Source organism: Curcuma longa, chromosome 1, assembly GCF_044706935.1.
Source record: "Curcuma longa cultivar G26 ecotype Majalengka, Jawa Barat chromosome 1, ITB_CL_G26_1.1, whole genome shotgun sequence".
NCBI lineage: Eukaryota > Viridiplantae > Streptophyta > Magnoliopsida > Zingiberales > Zingiberaceae > Curcuma > Curcuma longa.
The window spans coordinates 17,697,411-17,715,097 of record NC_133861.1 but is presented as its reverse complement, the minus strand read 5'-3'; the positions used below and the strand labels follow the sequence as shown (position 1 = coordinate 17,715,097).

The 17,687-nt window shown below is 37.5% G+C and overlaps 2 protein-coding genes and 1 pseudogene across 2 annotated transcripts; all 3 read left to right on the top strand.

Moving 5' to 3' along the window:
- Positions 1-211: 211 nt before the first annotated feature.
- Positions 212-3,678, top strand: LOC141840745 (disease resistance protein RGA2-like). Its single transcript, XM_074728812.1, has 2 exons — positions 212-283; positions 373-3,678. Exon 2 carries the CDS (start codon positions 377-379, stop codon positions 3,596-3,598), a length of 3,222 nt encoding a protein of 1,073 aa, XP_074584913.1. The 5' UTR covers positions 212-283; positions 373-376; the 3' UTR covers positions 3,599-3,678.
- Positions 3,679-4,626: 948 nt separating this feature from the next.
- On the top strand, positions 4,627-7,200 carry LOC141840839 (protein NOI4-like). The gene is made up of 3 exons (XM_074728920.1): positions 4,627-4,728; positions 6,684-6,875; positions 6,989-7,200. The coding sequence occupies exons 1-3, from the start codon at positions 4,720-4,722 to the stop codon at positions 7,010-7,012; spliced, it is 225 nt and encodes a 74-aa protein (XP_074585021.1). The 5' UTR covers positions 4,627-4,719; the 3' UTR covers positions 7,013-7,200.
- Positions 7,201-8,234: 1,034 nt separating this feature from the next.
- On the top strand, positions 8,235-12,767 carry LOC141846256 (porphobilinogen deaminase, chloroplastic-like; annotated as a pseudogene).
- Positions 12,768-17,687: the final 4,920 nt, after the last annotated feature.

Genomic DNA, 17,687 nt, shown 5'->3' with positions numbered 1-17,687 from the left:
CTTCCTATTCTCTTGAATGACGAAGGCCGTGCAAACAATTACGACTCGCCGAGTTCCTTCTCTTGTTTTGCTTCATTATTCTATTGAAGGGTTGGTTGGATGCCGCGTCAGCCATCTGTGAAGAACTGCAGTTAGTAAATTGCTTAGAGTTGATTTGCAACAAAAACAAAAGGATGATGAACTTAACTAAACAAGCTCCATGAGCTTTTGCTGATAACCAGCGTCCTGTTCGAGGAAGATGTTGGAGTGGTTCTGATCGTCCTACTGACAACAGAACAAAAAGGTTTGCAGATCGATCACCAGCATCCTCTCTCTCTTTTTTTCGTTTTGTTTTTTATTTTCAGCAGCTTGAAGAACAGTGCCTTGTTCTAGCAACATGGTGGATTGGCTGGCATCATCCTTCATCGGTAGGTTGGCTGATAAGATCTGCGGCTATGCCGGCAACCAATACGAACACCAAAGCTACGACACCGAGGAGAAGATTAAGCAACTGGGGAGCAAGGCGAAGATGATTAAAGATTTGATACATGCAGCAGAAGCGAGCCAGACCAGTAGTGTAATATTTGCAGATTACATCCTGAGATTGAAGAACGAGTTTTATGTGCTCGATGACATCTTTGACAAGTTTGATTACAGAAAGATTGAGGAGAAAGTCAGGAACCGCAACAAATCACAGGCGCATGGCTTCTTCCAGTTGCGGCTTCTTAATCATGCTGCAAAGCATGCCCAAGTAGTGATTAACCGCTTGTGCTTCTCCGATCAAGACCTCAATGACTTGTTAGAGGCTACAAAAATGTTGGAAAACGTTCATTCTGAAATGTCCAGTTTGACCAAGCTACTGCAATCAGATTTTGCTCCAAGGTCAGATGACTCACTCGAGTGGCGGATTACAACATCAATCTCTGGACAGAAATTGTTCGGCCGAGACCATGAGAAAGAAAGCTTAGTGAAGCTTCTCCTTCAGCCCTTTGATGCAACCTCTTCGAGTGGTAGAAACTTTTCTGTGATCTCTATAGTTGGCCTGGGAGGGGTTGGGAAGACCAGTCTTGCACAGGCTGCCTTTAATGATCCTGCAGTAATGGCTCGTTTCACAACAAAGGTGTGGGTGTGTGCACACCGATTTGATCTCAAAAGCATTTCAATTGAGATTCTAGCGGAAGCTTCATCAAGGAGGCAGGAAAATTTTCACAACTCGCACAGTTTGGGGAAACTTCAATTGTTTCTCATGAAGCATCTGCGAGGAAAGAGGTTTCTCATCGTACTTGATGATGTCTGGAATGAAGCAAGTGGTAAATGGGAAATGTTGGCTAGGCCATTCCAGTCTGCCAGAGAGGGAAGCATAGTTCTGATAACCACCCGCAACCAGAGGATTGCAGATATGATGGAGTCAAAGGAAAGTATGAAATTAGAGGGTCTAGGCAATAAAGATTTCTTGCCCTTTTTTATGAACTGTGCATTCGGTTGTCATAATCCTGGACACTACCCCAAATTATTGCAGCTTGGGCAACAGATCGCATGGAAGTTGGGTGGTTCACCACTGGCTGCGAAGACTGTAGGAGGTGCCTTGAAGACCCACTTGGAAGAAGATCACTGGAGAAGAATTCTAGCAAGCAAACTATGGCAATTACATCAGAATGAATATGACATTGTGCCAGCTCTAAGATTGAGCTATGAGCAACTCCCTAAACACTTGAAGCAGTGCTTTGCATACTGCTCAATCTTCCCCAAAAAACACTGCTTTGAAAAGGATAGTTTAGTCCAGATGTGGATGGCCCTTGGTTTTGTTCAACCAGATGGTCAGAGAAGACTGGAGGACATAGCGGGGGAGTATATAGATGATTTGTCCAGCAGATTCTTTTTCCAAAATGCGGCGGGAGGTAACAACAGATATGCAATTCATGACTTGCTTCATGATGTTGGTGAATCTGTGTCGACCAAAGATCATTTCAGACTCGAAAATGAAACTTCAGAAATTCCAAGGAGTGTCAACCACCTGTCTAGTAATGAAACTCACCTGAAGAAGGTCTATGAGTTTGCACATGAAATGAAGAATCTAAGAAGCCTTGTCATCTTTGGAGAGAAACCTTTGGCGCGGTCTGCATTTGTTGAACTCTTTGAGGAAGTTTTAAAGCGGCTTAAAGGTCTTCGTATCCTCGTTCTCCATGATCTTCCAGTGACCAAGTTGCCAGAAGCAATTGGTAAGCTAGTGCACCTCAGGTACTTGGAGATTCAAAGCAGCCATGCTGTTGAATTTCCAAATTCTTTGTACAAGCTTTACCATTTGCAAGGTCTGAAGATAAAGATCATGCTTAGCAGTGTGAATTCCTATGGCTGGTCACCAAAACCACATCCAGCAGCCATTGGGGATCTGATTAACCTGCGGTATCTTCGAATTAGTCCTGAATCATTGTATGCCATACCTGGTATCGGTTCACTGACTCTTCTACAGGACCTAGAGCAGTTCACTGCAAGGAAGTCGAGTGGATTTCAGATCAAGGAATTGGGTAACCTGAAGCAGCTCCATGGAGAGCTTTGCATCAAGAACCTTGACAATGTTAGAAGCAAGAAGCATGCTCAGGAAGCCAGGTTATGTAACAAAGAACACCTCAGGAAGTTGTCACTGTACTGGAACTATCACAGGCAAGGCTACCCGAGCACTTGGGAAGATGAAGAAGTCCTGGAGGGACTCCAACCTCATCAAAATCTCATTGAGTTGAAGATTAGACGCTACATGGGCATCAGGTCTCCCAGCTGGATGCAGACATCAAATCTTGAGTATATCGAGCTGTCCCACTGTGATCGATGGAAACTGCTACCTCCACTTGGGCAGCTGCCCTTTCTTCGGTTTCTGCACATGAGAAGCATGGCATCACTAGAAGAGCTTGGTGCACAATTTTATGGAGACAATGGCACGGCATTTGAATCACTGGAAGAACTTAGGATTGAAGACATGCCCGAGTTGAAGGAGTGGTCATATTCATCAATTGAACCATCTTGCAATCTGTTCGCTCACCTAGCTAAACTACATATCAGAAACTGTCCCAAGCTCAGAGGGCCAATTCCCACTCCCACCTTACCAAAAGAAATAGCCTTGTTGTTGTCAGATAAGATTACTCCAATCGCAAATGACAAGAATAAATTATGCAAGAGGCAGGATTCAAAGCTTGAGCTCACTACTGATCGCATATGGAGGGTAGCACAGTGCATTCCAGAAGCCAGTCTTGGCTTCATTCACTGGTTGGAAATCAGCTCGTCCTTCTTGGTGACATTTACGGCAGAGCAAGAAGAATGGCTTCAACAACTTTCTTGTCTAAGATATTTAAGCTTCTCAGGATGCAGTAACATGACATGTTTGCCAGCAGTGCTGAAATCCATCACATCTTTGGAAACTCTCCACATCAAGAAATGCCCTGAAGTTAAATCATTGCCAAAAAATGGTCTTCCTGGTGGGTTGAAAGAGATTCATATCAACGCCTGCCACAGGGAACTGAAGCAGAGGTGCAGCTGGAGTGGAGCTGATGGGCACAAGATCTCTCACGTCAGCACCATCCTGATTGATGGAGAAGAGAGAAGAAGGATCAAGAAAATGAGAGCATAAAGAATAGACAACTTCTTTTCTTTTGCTTTAGGTTTGAAGTTTTATCTTTGAAAAAAATTTCAATTGTATCAATTTGGATAGCGAGCTCAATTCAACCTCAAATGCTAAGATACATAAATGAGGATCCTTTTGCTATTTAAACATATTAAAAATTTTCATTTGACGATATAAGATTATAAGAATTGGAGCAAGGAGACCAAAAACATCAAGAAGGATGCTTTACTAGCATGCCCATGAAGATTTGTGGTGAAAAACATATGATTGAGATGCACAGATCTTGTGGAGACAACATCACGTACAGTGGGGAAATCGCCGAGATCTGACATGAAGATGAAAAGGACCTTAAACTAGCCAAGCGAATGGTTGGTGGGATCACTACCAATAGGAGACGACACACTCCCAAGAAGATGATGCACTACCTGGTTTCTTGAGATCTCTATATCAATGTATCTCCTCTCCATGGATCAGTACAAAGATTGTGCTTCTTTTTGCACTGCGAGACGTGTGTAACTCTCTCTAGAGGGCTTGGTATCATTGGGTGTAGGAATCTTAAAGCAGAGAACTCTTGATCCAACGGCGAGGAAGCTGCAGTCAATAAACCGCCGACAGCCGCGCCGGGACCTCTCCACGGTGTTGTTCGATTGGATTATTTAAGAGTTCAGTTTAAAAAATTTTGATTAATTCGATTCTATTTTAAAATTCTTAATTCAATTAAATTGAATAAATTAAATTTTAAATCCCTAAACTAACTGAGAAATTTTAAGTCTTTAATTTTGAATTAATCTAATTGAAAGTTAAAATAAGATAGAACATGTAATTATTGAAAAGATGTTCGAAAAAAAATTTAATTTATTCTATTTGATTAAATACGATTCGATCAGTTCGATTTTGAATATTCGCTCAACTGGTTTACCCTTGGGAGTAATTGCTGCTTAGAGTACGAATGCGACGGTGGGACCTTCCTTTGTGGTAGGTCAATAATATTGGTGTATATAGCAGTTATCACACGTATGATTGGTCTCGCGGCGTACAAAGAAGAGAAGGGGCAAGGAGTCGATTCGTGTTCCTCCCGGTTCCCCTCTTTGCTTCTACTATTCTTCGCGGCATCCTTCTCTTTGATCATGGATACTGTATGCAATCTCCTTTGCTTTCAGATTTTATGCGTCTTTGCCGGCGGTTTTGGGTTTTTTTTAAACAGAAAGAATCTTTTTTAAGCGAGTAATCCTTGAAATTTCTTCTTTCTTGCGATCGGCGATTACCGAGATCGTGGTCTTGTTTTTCTCTATGGATTGGAGTTTGATTGTCGGATCGTCAAGTGAGAAGATCATTAAAGATTCTTAGCTAGCAATTCATTTTTGGGGTTTGCGGAAAATGATTACTAGGGACTGAAGATGTGTTTCCATTTGATTGATTTGGGAACTTTGTTTTTCTTGGATGTATGAAAATCAATCATATAGGTGATTTTTTATGAATATCTACTTCTAGTATTTTTCTTGTTAAGTTGATAATTTCCTTGAATTGGAATTTGCTGATTGCTTAAGTATGAAGGATCCTGGGTTTTAGGGTAATTAAATCTTTTTCACTGAATTCCTAGTCTTCAATTGGAGTGATCGATGTCAATATCCTGGTTCTTGAACTAGTAATGAGGTAACATAGAGAGATTTCAAAGGTTTTGTCAACCCTCTCCCTCTTTATCGACACTGGAATTGCTTTGAGTCTGATAAATGTCGTTTGGATTTGATGTTTTTTCTTCTTCTTTGTACATCTGTTGCTACAAAATTAGTTATCTGATTTGTGTAGATGCTATAACAGGCACAACAGATCTGCCAAACACTTTTAGGGAGCTCCCATTTCTTTGCTTGTTTTGTTTTCTCACTGTGATGGATTATATCGCGACTCATAGATACTCATTAAGCTATTAGGATTTAACCTCTATGTTGCTCCAGTAAGATACTGTGGATGATCTGAGCTACTTGCAAACGAATTATTGCTCGATTCATGATGTGGGTAATAGCTTGTTGATATTTATAAGCGTAGGTACAGATGTGGGGTGAGTCATTGACATGGAGTAAATTTGCATTCGAATTTATATAGGGAGGATCATCTCCCTTTTTCCTGTACTCGTATTAGTTAGCTTATCGTCGTTGTTCTTGGTATTTATCTGCTACGTTATCTTTTGTCCATCTTTGAATAGCTTTATATAAAACATATCTGCATAAAAAAATAGTTCTCATATTGCATCAACAACAAAGTTACCTGATATTGACTCCGCATGATATCTCAATCTCTGCTAGAACTATGCTCCCTGGTACCTGGATTTATCTGTACCATGGTAAAGGTTGCCTTATGAACATTCTTAAAGATAAGTTATATGATAAATACATGCTTCACTTTCATCAATGTCAATGTTTTTGTTTTAGAAAACTGAAAAGTTAGCCTTACCAATGTTAATAACATCTACATTCAGATACTAACCTCTACCTGGTGTTGGAAAAATCAGAATTGGTATTCCTGTTTCTCATAGTATGTACTTGTGTAGACTTGCTTTGTAGGGAAAAAAAAACATTTTTTGATGAATATTGTCCTGTACGAGTGAAGAGGAGTCTTGGCGCAATGATAAAATTGTTGCCGTATGATCTTATGGTATCGGGTTTGATTCGCAAAAATAACTTCTTGCAACCAATGCGGTTCGATCCTTTCCCGGAACCCCACATTAGTGGGAGTTTTGTGCATTAAGTTGTCTTTTATTGTTAACATTTAGGCGCCCAAGAAAATCTTGAAGAACATTACTAATAGATTTAATGGCTCTTAATAAGTTTCTTCAACTGGGATAAATCCTCAAGTATTTTAGCTTAAATTAATTGCCTTTATATTATACACATGTATAGTTAATTGTGAGTAAATTTTTCACTGCTAATTCCTCTGCGCTTGTTTTGGTGATGTTCTGCAAAAATTCTTTTATGGTGGTCAAATTCTTTGGTTCTTGTCTTTCTTTGTCTCTCATCCTTTTTTTTTGTTGATTTTTTTTTTTTGAGTAATTTGGTACTTGCCTCATCCCTGGTATTGTTTCTCTTTACTCCACCAGGATCAGGGCCAACCACTTCCTAAGTTCGGGGAGTGGGATGTGAATAATCCTGCATCTGCTGAAAGTTTCACTGTCATATTTAACAAAGCTCGAGACGAAAAGAAGACAGGCAGTAATTCAGGTGCAGCAACAACACCATCAAGAAATGAAGGTTTACAGCCGGATGTTACCTATCAGCAACCTTCCAAAACTGTATGATCTTTCCCCTATTTCTCTTATGATCCCATTAAACTTCAACCAAACTAGATTTTGGTAGATTGCTCTCCATGCATTGCTTCAATAACCACTATCTTAATTCCATGCAGCGCAAATGGTTTTGCTGTGGTTGATTGCTGTTGAGTGATTCTGCCGTTGTTCACTAAGGCTGAAAGCCTCTTCATGGTGATCGTAGTTTGGGGTTGCAGGGTAAGGAGAGTTTGTTTTAACGTTCAGATTTGACTTGAATTATTATTTCCCTTGGTTCGTGTGTGTTGTATTATATATATATTACTAAGAAAGAAAAACATAGTTTGACGAAGTGTTTTCTTATTTTCAGTTTTCCCGTATGATTTATTGTCTAGATAATTTTGTGATATTTTTTGTTCTCGTTCCTATTTGTCCATTCAAGTAAAACAAGTTTTAGTTTTAATAGCTATTATATTTGCCACTGCAAGAAAATCTTGTTGATTAATTGTTATCAGTTTATAATGAAAATTAGAAATTTATTTTTAAAAAATTAAATTGCCAATGGCGGGGAAGTTTTATCAGCGGTTTAATTTAATTGAATTTTTTTGAATTTATAATTATTTCTTATTTTCATTAAGTCATTTTAGGTATGAGAATATTCATTTCTTAAACAAACTATTTGTCGTTTATTTTAATTTGTTTTGTTAAATTTTTTATTTTTAAAAAAATCTTCGTCCGTGAGATTATTTGTTTTTTATATGATATTGCCTTTTCAAAGACTCCACCTCAATATAAAATTTAAAAGGACTTAATCAAATAAGAATTAATTTAAAATATTTTTATTAAAACTATATGTATATATATATTAAATAGCTCCTTAAACAAGATTTGTGAAAAAAAATTGTTTAGAAAATTTAAATTGTCTAAAAATTTAATTTTTATACATTATTAATAATGTAAATTAGAGAATTTGCTTAAAAGTTTTTTAATAGTTTGTTTTGGTAGGTTTACTTAGGGATGTATAGTAGTTTTACTAGAAGTTTAACATATAAGTATTACTTTACCTTGGATTTCAATGAAAAAATGTACCAACTCAAATTGACAAAAAAAGAAGAAGAAGAAAAAGGGGAAAGGTTGCGAAGGTAGCTTGAACGAATCGTCCAAAAAAAAACGTCAAACTAAATCGCCTCGAAAAGAAGAAATTGTCAAAAGTTGAAAACAAGAGTACTTTTGTGCATCAGAGTGTCGAAGGTAGTGAGATTGCGAAGGCGATTGGAAAATTCTCTGACATTATCATCTCCCCTCTCCAGTCCATAAAAATCCCCGAATCCAATCCTTGCGACCTTCTCCCAAGTGTATTCAATCTTCTCCCGCCGTCCTTTTTTTCTGTAATTAGGGTGTTAGCCGGTCAACATGAGAGCAACCTCGCTTCACCATCAACCTGCTGCTGCCGCCACTACGATCCTGTGGCCTGGAGGACTCCCCGTGTACTCTCTTAGCCTTCTCCCCTACCCTGCCTTTAAACCCCACGGGACGCAGGCCATGGTCGTCATGGCGGCTGTGACTGTGGAGCATGAGTCCAAGACTCAGGTCGCCCTTGTAAGAATTGGCAGTAGCGGAAGGTATGCCATTTGCCCGCTCTTTTTAGCGCGATTTCTAATCTTTTTGGTGTCAGATCTTACTTTCGCGTAGCCCTTGCTGTAGAAGTTAGATTTCATCTTAAAAGTAGATTATTTAAGATTTCGGTGTAGAATTTGCTTCAACTCAACGGCTTTTGGGTGCTTATTTATATGGGCGTACCTTACCTTTTCGGTTCTTTATCTGGGCTTATTTTCTTTTGGGTTTTCTGCTCCACGTTTTTAGTTTTGTTTTCCTTTTTTCTTTTTATTACATGAAGTCACATTGCATGTTTTTTCTCTTAATTCAATTAAACATTGCTAGCTCTCCTAACATTTGAATTTGGTGACATGAGTTAATAACATTGGTCTCATGGTCAGCTTCTTGATTATTGGTATCTTTTTCCTGCAAACGAGACAAAAGGCCAAAATTATCATTTCAACTGCAGTGAAAGTGACTACAAGGAAAAAAGTAATCCTGTCTGATGAAATGAAAAATTAACCTGAGATTCTTTAGTCTGCTTAAAATTCTCTATGAAATCATAACTTTTGGGTTCTACTAGTGGCAGGGTGATCTCTTCTTTCAATTTCAATTCTTTTATTCTGGTCATGCTGCCAATACTTATATTTTATAGCTTTAGCTCTTTATTAACTCATAGACCACTTAATAAGGGTCTATCAAACTCATAATTTGGTGTTCGTTATTCATTTGTGTAGAACATTCCTAATAACCTGTGAACTGATTTGTCGGCTAGCTAGTGACAGATGTGGTTGTGTCCATAGAATGTTTATTTTCACTCAATATAAGATCTCTCAAGATTTGTAAAACTTTGAAAAAATTATGTCTAAGTATGTTGTTTTAGTTGCTAACATGGCATGATCATGTCACTGCAATTATACTTAATCAACATGATTATGATAGCTGTTGATGGTTGTTGTTGATTGCAAAGTGACATTGAGCAAAAGTGTTTGAATTAGAGATTGTCTTTGTTATGTTTTAAGATGGGATAATATTGTACATTGGTATACAATTCGGGTCATTTTAGGTAATGAACCCTTGACATTATGTCAACATATGGGACTTTCTGCATTTTTTTAAACTAATTTTTCACGTGGAAAAAATATGCCTCTAAGTCTGCTAGCACTTGCCCAAGCCTATGAAACCTAGGATAAACTCATGTCAACACACCCAGAGCTAGCTGAGGAAGGAGCTATTGACATAGTGATCATTAAGACACTAGGAGATAAAATACTCAATCAACCGCTTGCAGACATTGGTGCCAAGGGTCTATTTACAAAAGAGAAAGATGGGCACTGTTGGAGGGTGAACTTGATATTGCTGTGCACTCAATGAAGGATGTTCCTACTTATCTTCCAGATGGTACAATATTGCCTTGCAACCTTCCCTGAGAAGATGTTAGAGATGCATTCATATGCTTAATTGCAAGTGCTCTCTCAGAGCTACCTGCTGGAAGTATTATTGGAACTGCTTCACTTAGGAGACAGTCTCAAATTTTATACAGAGATCCATCACTAAAGGTACAGCTTTTAACTTAATTGCTACAGTTCATTTGTTCATCAATTTTCTTCTAAGCAATAATAGAGCTCGGTGGCTTGATTAGTGGGAAACTATGTTTTCTTGGTAGCTTGTCAACTTCTGGCTATTTGACACAGCAATTATATAGCTTTTCAATCATGTTTTACATTGCAAGACACACATTCCTTCGTCAACACTAATGCCTTCATTTGTGTGGCTTGTGGCTCCACTTAGTCTGAAATTCTGCAGATAGCTTCCTAATAACGGTCTTTGTATAAATGCCCTATATAGACAGCTGTAGATGTGAATTTTCAATTATATTCATATTTCCATACAATCATAATTCGACAGGAGGTATAACTTGAGAGTATTCTTGTTGAAACAGTGTAGAAGTTTTCAAACAAAGTTATATACGAGATCGCATTTACCTTAATCCATCGGTGATTGTTAGATTGTGGTCTAGCCCATGCCTTCCCCAAATGACTAGCTAATAAGAATTGGAACTTCCTTATAAAGTCTTAACATATGTATACTATGAAGTGCTGCATTTGTTTGTGGGATTATGGGCGTCGAGCATCTTTGCTTAAACAGTGGCAAACTTTGTTTTTATATTAGATCAATAGAATCACTTTCCTCCAACATCTTCATGGTATATTGGTATATTTTGAGAGGAACTATTTAAACATGGAAGTGGCCCGACTAAGTTTTAACCTTCATATGTGATCATGTGTATCTTTACATGTGTGTTCCCATGGACTGATAATTTTCATATATATATATATATATATATACTTCTTAATTCAAGGATGCCTACACTTGCTTGTTGTCTAGCAAAATTCCTATGCAACAATATTCCCTGATATATGAGTGTTAGTCCCTCAATAATTGGGTTTGACTCAACTAATTATTGTTGGTATTGTTGTGTATGTGAACAATTATCATGTTGCTGACGTCGGACTGGATAGCGATTATCCTGCGGATGATATTGATTATGTTGGTTCGAACACGAACACCGGAAACAATCTTCTAAAACTTGTTGATTCGGAAAAATACCAGGAAATAGGGAAAAGGGAAATAAACTACATAGTCGAAAATATTATTCATCCAAAAACTTTACTTCCTAACATCAACCCAAACAAGTGTTTAAATAACCTAACAACCCGCCTGCATTAGTTGCCTTAACAGAGGAGTCACAAAGCTTAATGCTAACAAACTTCTGCATTGAAACAAATGATTGAACTGGTCTATGCATCTGCTACATACTGCATTGAGCTGACATCCATCATCGTTTTTTTTCTATCTTGTAGTTTTTTTCAATCCACAAGAATTGGCAGTCCCCTAGATAGTATCAATCTTTAGGGTGCTATCTTTCATCCCTTCTTTGTCTATCTTTTTTATTTTGAATTCTTTTGCTATTCAGCATGTATATGTGATTCATCACAGAGGTTTATACAATCAAACAAAAATTCAGGTAGTTAACTTTAGAGGGAATGTACAGACCCGACTGAGGGAAACTTAATGAAGGTGAAGTTCAAGCAACACTGTTAGCATTGGCAGGGCTAAAGAGGCTAAATATGACTGGCAAGGTCACAGCTATTATCTCCATTGAAGATATGCTTCCAGCAATTGCTCAAGGTGTTATCGAATTGCTTGTAGAAGCAATGATGATAAAATGGTAAGTTGTGTTGTTTAACTTTTTGACTCTCAGTTAATTCATTTCTGTAGGCCTTATTCTGTAAAGGTTGAAGGTCATGGTTTCCACAATGTAACCTGAGTATCTTTTAACAGACAAAAAAAAAATTCTGCTATGCACATAAACTACATGCAACAAGGATAGATAAATGTTTTTTCAATGTCTTGACTAAGTTTTGTTCCCAACTGATTGACTTTACTGAATTTTCTTTCATGAGAAATGAACATGGTCTAAAGTATTAAAGCACAAAAGTTTTCTCATCTGGTTGATTTTGACACAAATTATATATCTAAATTATATGCATTAGTTTTTATGACTAGAAAACTTTGACTCATAGATAAGTTGATGGAGAGACTTCAGAGATGTAAATTAATCTTATTTTTCCTGGATCTTGCTTAACCATCGTTGTGTCATCAAGATGCTCAATTTAATATTATAATCACACTACAAATTCCACAAAAACTCAGAATTCTTAGTTCCATAATAACATGGGCATATCTATTTTCTTCTGCCTACATGCTGTATACAATGGGCTGGCATTTTTTTTTTTTGACTGTGCATCAGGCTAATTACATAGCTTCGTTGAACCATAATGATACTCAGTTAGCTGTTGCCTGTGAAAGGGCATTTCTTGAGACACTTGATGGGTCTTGTCGTACTCCAAGTGCTGGCCACGCTTATAGTGATACTGATGGATATTGTGCTCTAAGGTGTTTGGTTTCTTCGTCTGATGGAAAAAGGGGTAGTTTTGGTGTATTCAAGATATATCAATGCATCTGTTTATACTTTGTAAATCCATCATAATTTCTTTTTCATTTCAATTTTGTGTTTTTAATACTAGAGACATTAAGGAAAGGCTAATTATACGCGCTGGATGATATGGTGGCTATGGGAAAAGATGCAGGGGAAGAGTTGCTTCGAGAGCTGGCCCAAGTTTCTTTGATTGGTAACCTTTATTCAGTCTACCTTCTCAAAGTTAGTAGAGCAATTTAGATAGGAAATTGTGGCTTTCAATTCTTTTTTGTTAGGCTTTCTAGATTGAACCAACAATGGTTGTACTTCCAACTCTTATATCATCTGTGAATCCATGTGTGATGTCAAGATGAGTATATTTACTTGGTTCTTAAACTGCTTTGTTCCTCAACTCTTCTCTTGAAGAATCTTGAGATGAATGTGTGAGATTATAATGTGATAAAATAAAAAATAGCATTTGTGAGCAATTAGACGTACCTCATGTATGGTTAAGTTAGATAAAGTAGATAATGATGGTGGCATCAATTTGCATGAAGACAATGGATGTTTTAATCAATTAGATGGTAGGTTTATTTTGTGTTGACATGGTAGGTTTATTTTGAGTGCTTGTTTCCACCGTCGAGAGATGAGCAAACTGTGACTTTCCACAGTCAAGAGATGAACAAACTGTGCCATTTGGTTAAGATGTTCTTATGTCTTCTAATAATCCAAAAGATGGTGTCCATTGCAAACCCTATCTGTATTCTTTTGCTTAATTGTGTTGTCTCCTGGGAAATCGTTTCTTGTCAAAAACATGGTAAAAACGTAGATTTATTGAAGTCATTATAACTATTTTAATCTCCAAATGTGTTATTGTTCATATAATAATGCCTTTATCAGGAAGAAAGCCATTCTTGTTTGCCCTTGCTCTACCTATCAATTCGCTCCTGATTCAATCTTTATTCTATCTGACCTTTTCGTAATAATTTTGTTCAATGTTATCTCATCCATGTAAGGTTTGGCTGTTTTTTTTTTTTTTTTGGGCCAAATCGAGTTGGTATCCAGTGGCTCAAAACTTCTTTTGACCATTGAATCACGTTGATATGTTCTCACTAATATGATTTCCCCAATTAGCAGACGATAATAAAAATAGATGCTCATCGATCCAAAATAACCATTCACTTGGATGAGATCTTCTCTTCTTGCTTATATATGAATCAATTCCCTCGGAATTAGTAATTAGTACTAAGCCACTTCCCCAGCAATTAGGGGAGTTATTCCTTAGGACACAGATAATTGATGGACGAGCTGAATGCGATGAATGGTAGACACTATTTGCCACAAAACTTGAGCCCAATGAGCTATCAAACCATAAATGAACATGAAAGAAATGAGTTGGATACAGTGCCAGGGGCAGCCATAGGCCTCATATCTATCTGTTAATGCCAAATGCAGAGACAAATGGTCCCTCCTTCCTGAGGGCCAGCTTTGTCCAGTCTCAATTGGTTGTCAACTCCATGGCATTGGCACCACCCAGAGGAAAAGGACAACCTTACAGATATATGCTTGCACCACTCTTTTTAAATATGGACCAGTCCATGAACAGGTCAGATTGAACTGGCTCAACCATACAGAAGGTACCTACCCATGTGTTAAGTCAATTAATTGTTAATATATGGGCGGTAATCAATTTAGGATTTGCTTCCATTTAACACAATTTGGTTTAATTCCTTTCTTAGATTCAATTTATAACCGATTTATCTTGCTGACAATCAACAAGAGAGACAAAAATCACAATCACTAGTTAGCTGTAGCAATTGGGACCGAAACTCTCACCAGCCGAGCCACAATTAATGATGCTGACAGATGCATTTATATTATATATGTACAAATATATAGACGAGAAGGGGAGGGAGGGAGGGCCTCCTTATCACAACCACTGCCATGCATGGCTTCTTTATGCTTCACTATCTACATCACTATTAGCCACATCTCTTCTCTCTCTCCTTCTTCTTCTTCTTCCTCCGTTCTCTTTGGTTCTTATTAAATACATGCTTTTCTCCTCTATTATTTTTCACTCAATTTCTTATCTGCATGATTGAATTGTTGGAATGAAGAGGTTGAAGCTGCCAGCATGATCTGGTCAAGTAGTTCCTTCTGCTTGCCTTTTCTTTGAAAGATTTTCGCTAAAAAAAAGTCATCTTTAATTCGAGTGTTTCATCGCATCAATTCTTTTTTCACGTTGTAACTAGTTTTAAGTTTTGCCGCCTTCTCTCCTTCCTTGGTATCTCTATATTAAATCTTCGAAATGAATTCTGCAGAGTTTCAATCTGATTTCTATTAGAAAAGAAAAGAAACAAAAAAAAATTTAGTGTTCGTGTTTGCAGGTGTCTGTGGAAGAAATAGTGCAAGTTTTGATTTCTCAGGAATTAAGGATGAAGAAACTTGACTTATTGACTATCAATTGTTTTCCTTTATCTAAAAGTCTAATAATGTTTGATCAATTAATTAAATTCCCCCTTAAATTCAAGAGAGCGAAGAGGAGTAGGCATACCTTGTTTTCATTTCATCAGATCATCTGGCAGTTTCAATCCCTCAATTCACCAACAGAACGCGAAAAGTCTGGCAGAATGCCTGTGTGATCAAGAGGAAACTCAAGAAGGTAATAAATGTGTTAATTGCCTCAACTCAAGAAGTCATATTAATTTATTCTTCCTTTCTATGTGTATATCCGTCACGAAATGATGAAGGTTTTAAGTTTTTTTTTGTTCCTAGGCTTATTATTATAAATATCCATTTTGTACATCATACTGTTGTTATAAATTATTATATGAACTTAAAATCATACGGTTTTTTTTCCTTCTACTGCTCTTTGCTCGAGATGTGGTGTTCTAATTAATTGCTTGCTGCTCTGAATCTTTTTCACTGTCTTTAGCATTCAAAGAAACTCTTCCCCCTTGTGAGCTTCAATTCTAGAGTATTATCAATGACAACAAGGTAGATCATTGAGCATGGATCGATCATTTTTATTTTTGCCCTTCCTTTGTGTAGTAGTCAATATGACTTCTTGTTAATTAATCAATTAATTATGTAACCTAACCTAATAGAAAGATGAAGATATATAGCTTATGATAAATGAACTCTCTCAAGAAATTTAATTAAACTTAAGAGTTAAAATTAATTTGTCTGATCATGCTTAAATTATATGGTCTGTACAAGATTTAAGGGTGCATGCTAGATGACCATGTCTCACGTAAATGTGCATGTAACGCGTTCTTCACACATGTACAGCTCCTTCTCATTAAGAAACTTGTAACAATAAAGATAAAAATATATTGAACACTAGGAGGAAAAATATGGATTCAAGGGCGAAACAAAAACAAATTGAATTATAGATCAGCATCACGCAGGATGGACCAACAGTGTCATGTCTTTTGCAGGGCGAAGGCCACAAAGCACATCATGTGGGTGTAATAGTTGTTGAGAGCTCACAATTAGTTAAGCAAACCATGTGCTTTTGCCTCAAAAAGGCCAACGCAATGTAGCCACAGACTCCCCGTGAACCACCTCCCGTCCAAAGCGCGGCCAGGACCTGAACCGGTCCCCTCATCCACCCATCTTTATCTCGTGGCTCATTCCGAGACTATGTCCGAGTCCGCGATTCGTCAATAACTGGCCCAGGATGGACTCTTCTCTAGGTACTAAATTAATCTTTCTTGCCTTCCGTACTGTGTGATAATTAGGAATATATTAATTTTATTGTAGAAATATATCTGTATATTTTTTGTTTGCCACATTTAAATCTGGTTTTTATACAGAAATTAGGATGAGATAGGGAGGGATGGAAAAAATAAAAATAAGAGAACAAAAGGGCAACTTTTTATTAATTCTTTTGGAGAAGTTGCCATTTTGTAAATTATCCAAGAACAAATTAAGCAAATTCTCATGGTAAGTCACCTACCAAACATTTAGATTTCTCATAATTCAAAATTCAATCAATCCGTAGGGCACAGATCTTGGCCTACATCTCAAGATTTAGGTTCGTTTTTGCTAATGGCTTTGAGAATACAGTGAGCAAATCCATCGGTGGAAGTATGCTTCCACTTACCCGGAGCATATGATCTGACGTTTTAAGGAGATGTTATCAAAGACACCCTTCGCCTGGGGGTGGATAGGTGTACTGGTATGAAGATTCAAACCCACAATATTATCTCTGCCATGCTCACCCTTGAAAACATCATGAATGGTGGCAAAGTTAGATCCAGATTCAACCTTCAAATGTCTCTGGAAAAAGAGGCCTTTCTGCGATAGAAATAATGGCATCTAAAGTGTCATGGGCAGAATTTTCTGCATAGCAGAAGGGCAAGGCAAATGCTTCAACTCCAAGTTGTGCACGCTGTTGAAAGCATTTGATTAGACGCATCAAGATAGTTACAACTTACAAGTCGATATCAGAGCAGCATAGTTAAACAGTTTTGTTTACATTGTTGATCAAATGCTGTCTCGCTGCAACCTCAAAAGCCCAAGCTCCCTATGTCAAAGCCAGGAGAATGAAAGTAATAAAAGCATGCAACTACTGAAGCTATAGCATAGCCTAAGTCTTATTTGCATAACGTGATATGATAATCTAATGGCTGGAAGAACATTACTTACAGTGACCGCTAAGTTTTATAACAAGCTTTAAATTCCCTCTAACAGTAACCTAAATGGTTAGGAAAAAAATAAAAGCTACAGCTTGTGCATTTACATACTGTCATGCAAAATGAAAGAAAATGGTCGATTCAGTTTGTAAGAATGTTAACTCGTTCCCATTCTCTGTCCAATTACACCTGCTTATGATAATGAATTCAAAATTGTCCAGTGCTTTTAATCCAAACTAGTCTTGTTTTGTAATCTCAAAAACAAGAGAGTTGGAGTGTGAAAGATATTTTAAAAAAAATGTGCACCGCAGCTGTCCAAGTAACAATGGCACTACACAAAAATTACACAGTTGGTGCTAAATCTCTGGCCATGGCTTCCTTTGAGGGAATACACACCAACTAAACGGGCAAGCACACGGGTATGGAAAGACATTATAGTGGTAACTCTTGCAAGTGAAAGATCAAGCATCCAATTATATATGGCACGTTACTTACAGAAGTTGATAATGAGTGCAACATTAAGTAAAAACGTCAATGTTACTTACAAGCTTGCGGCGGAGGAATGAGAATCCCAAGTAAAACCACAAGTAAATAATGGCAGATTGTTTGCATCGACTAGGA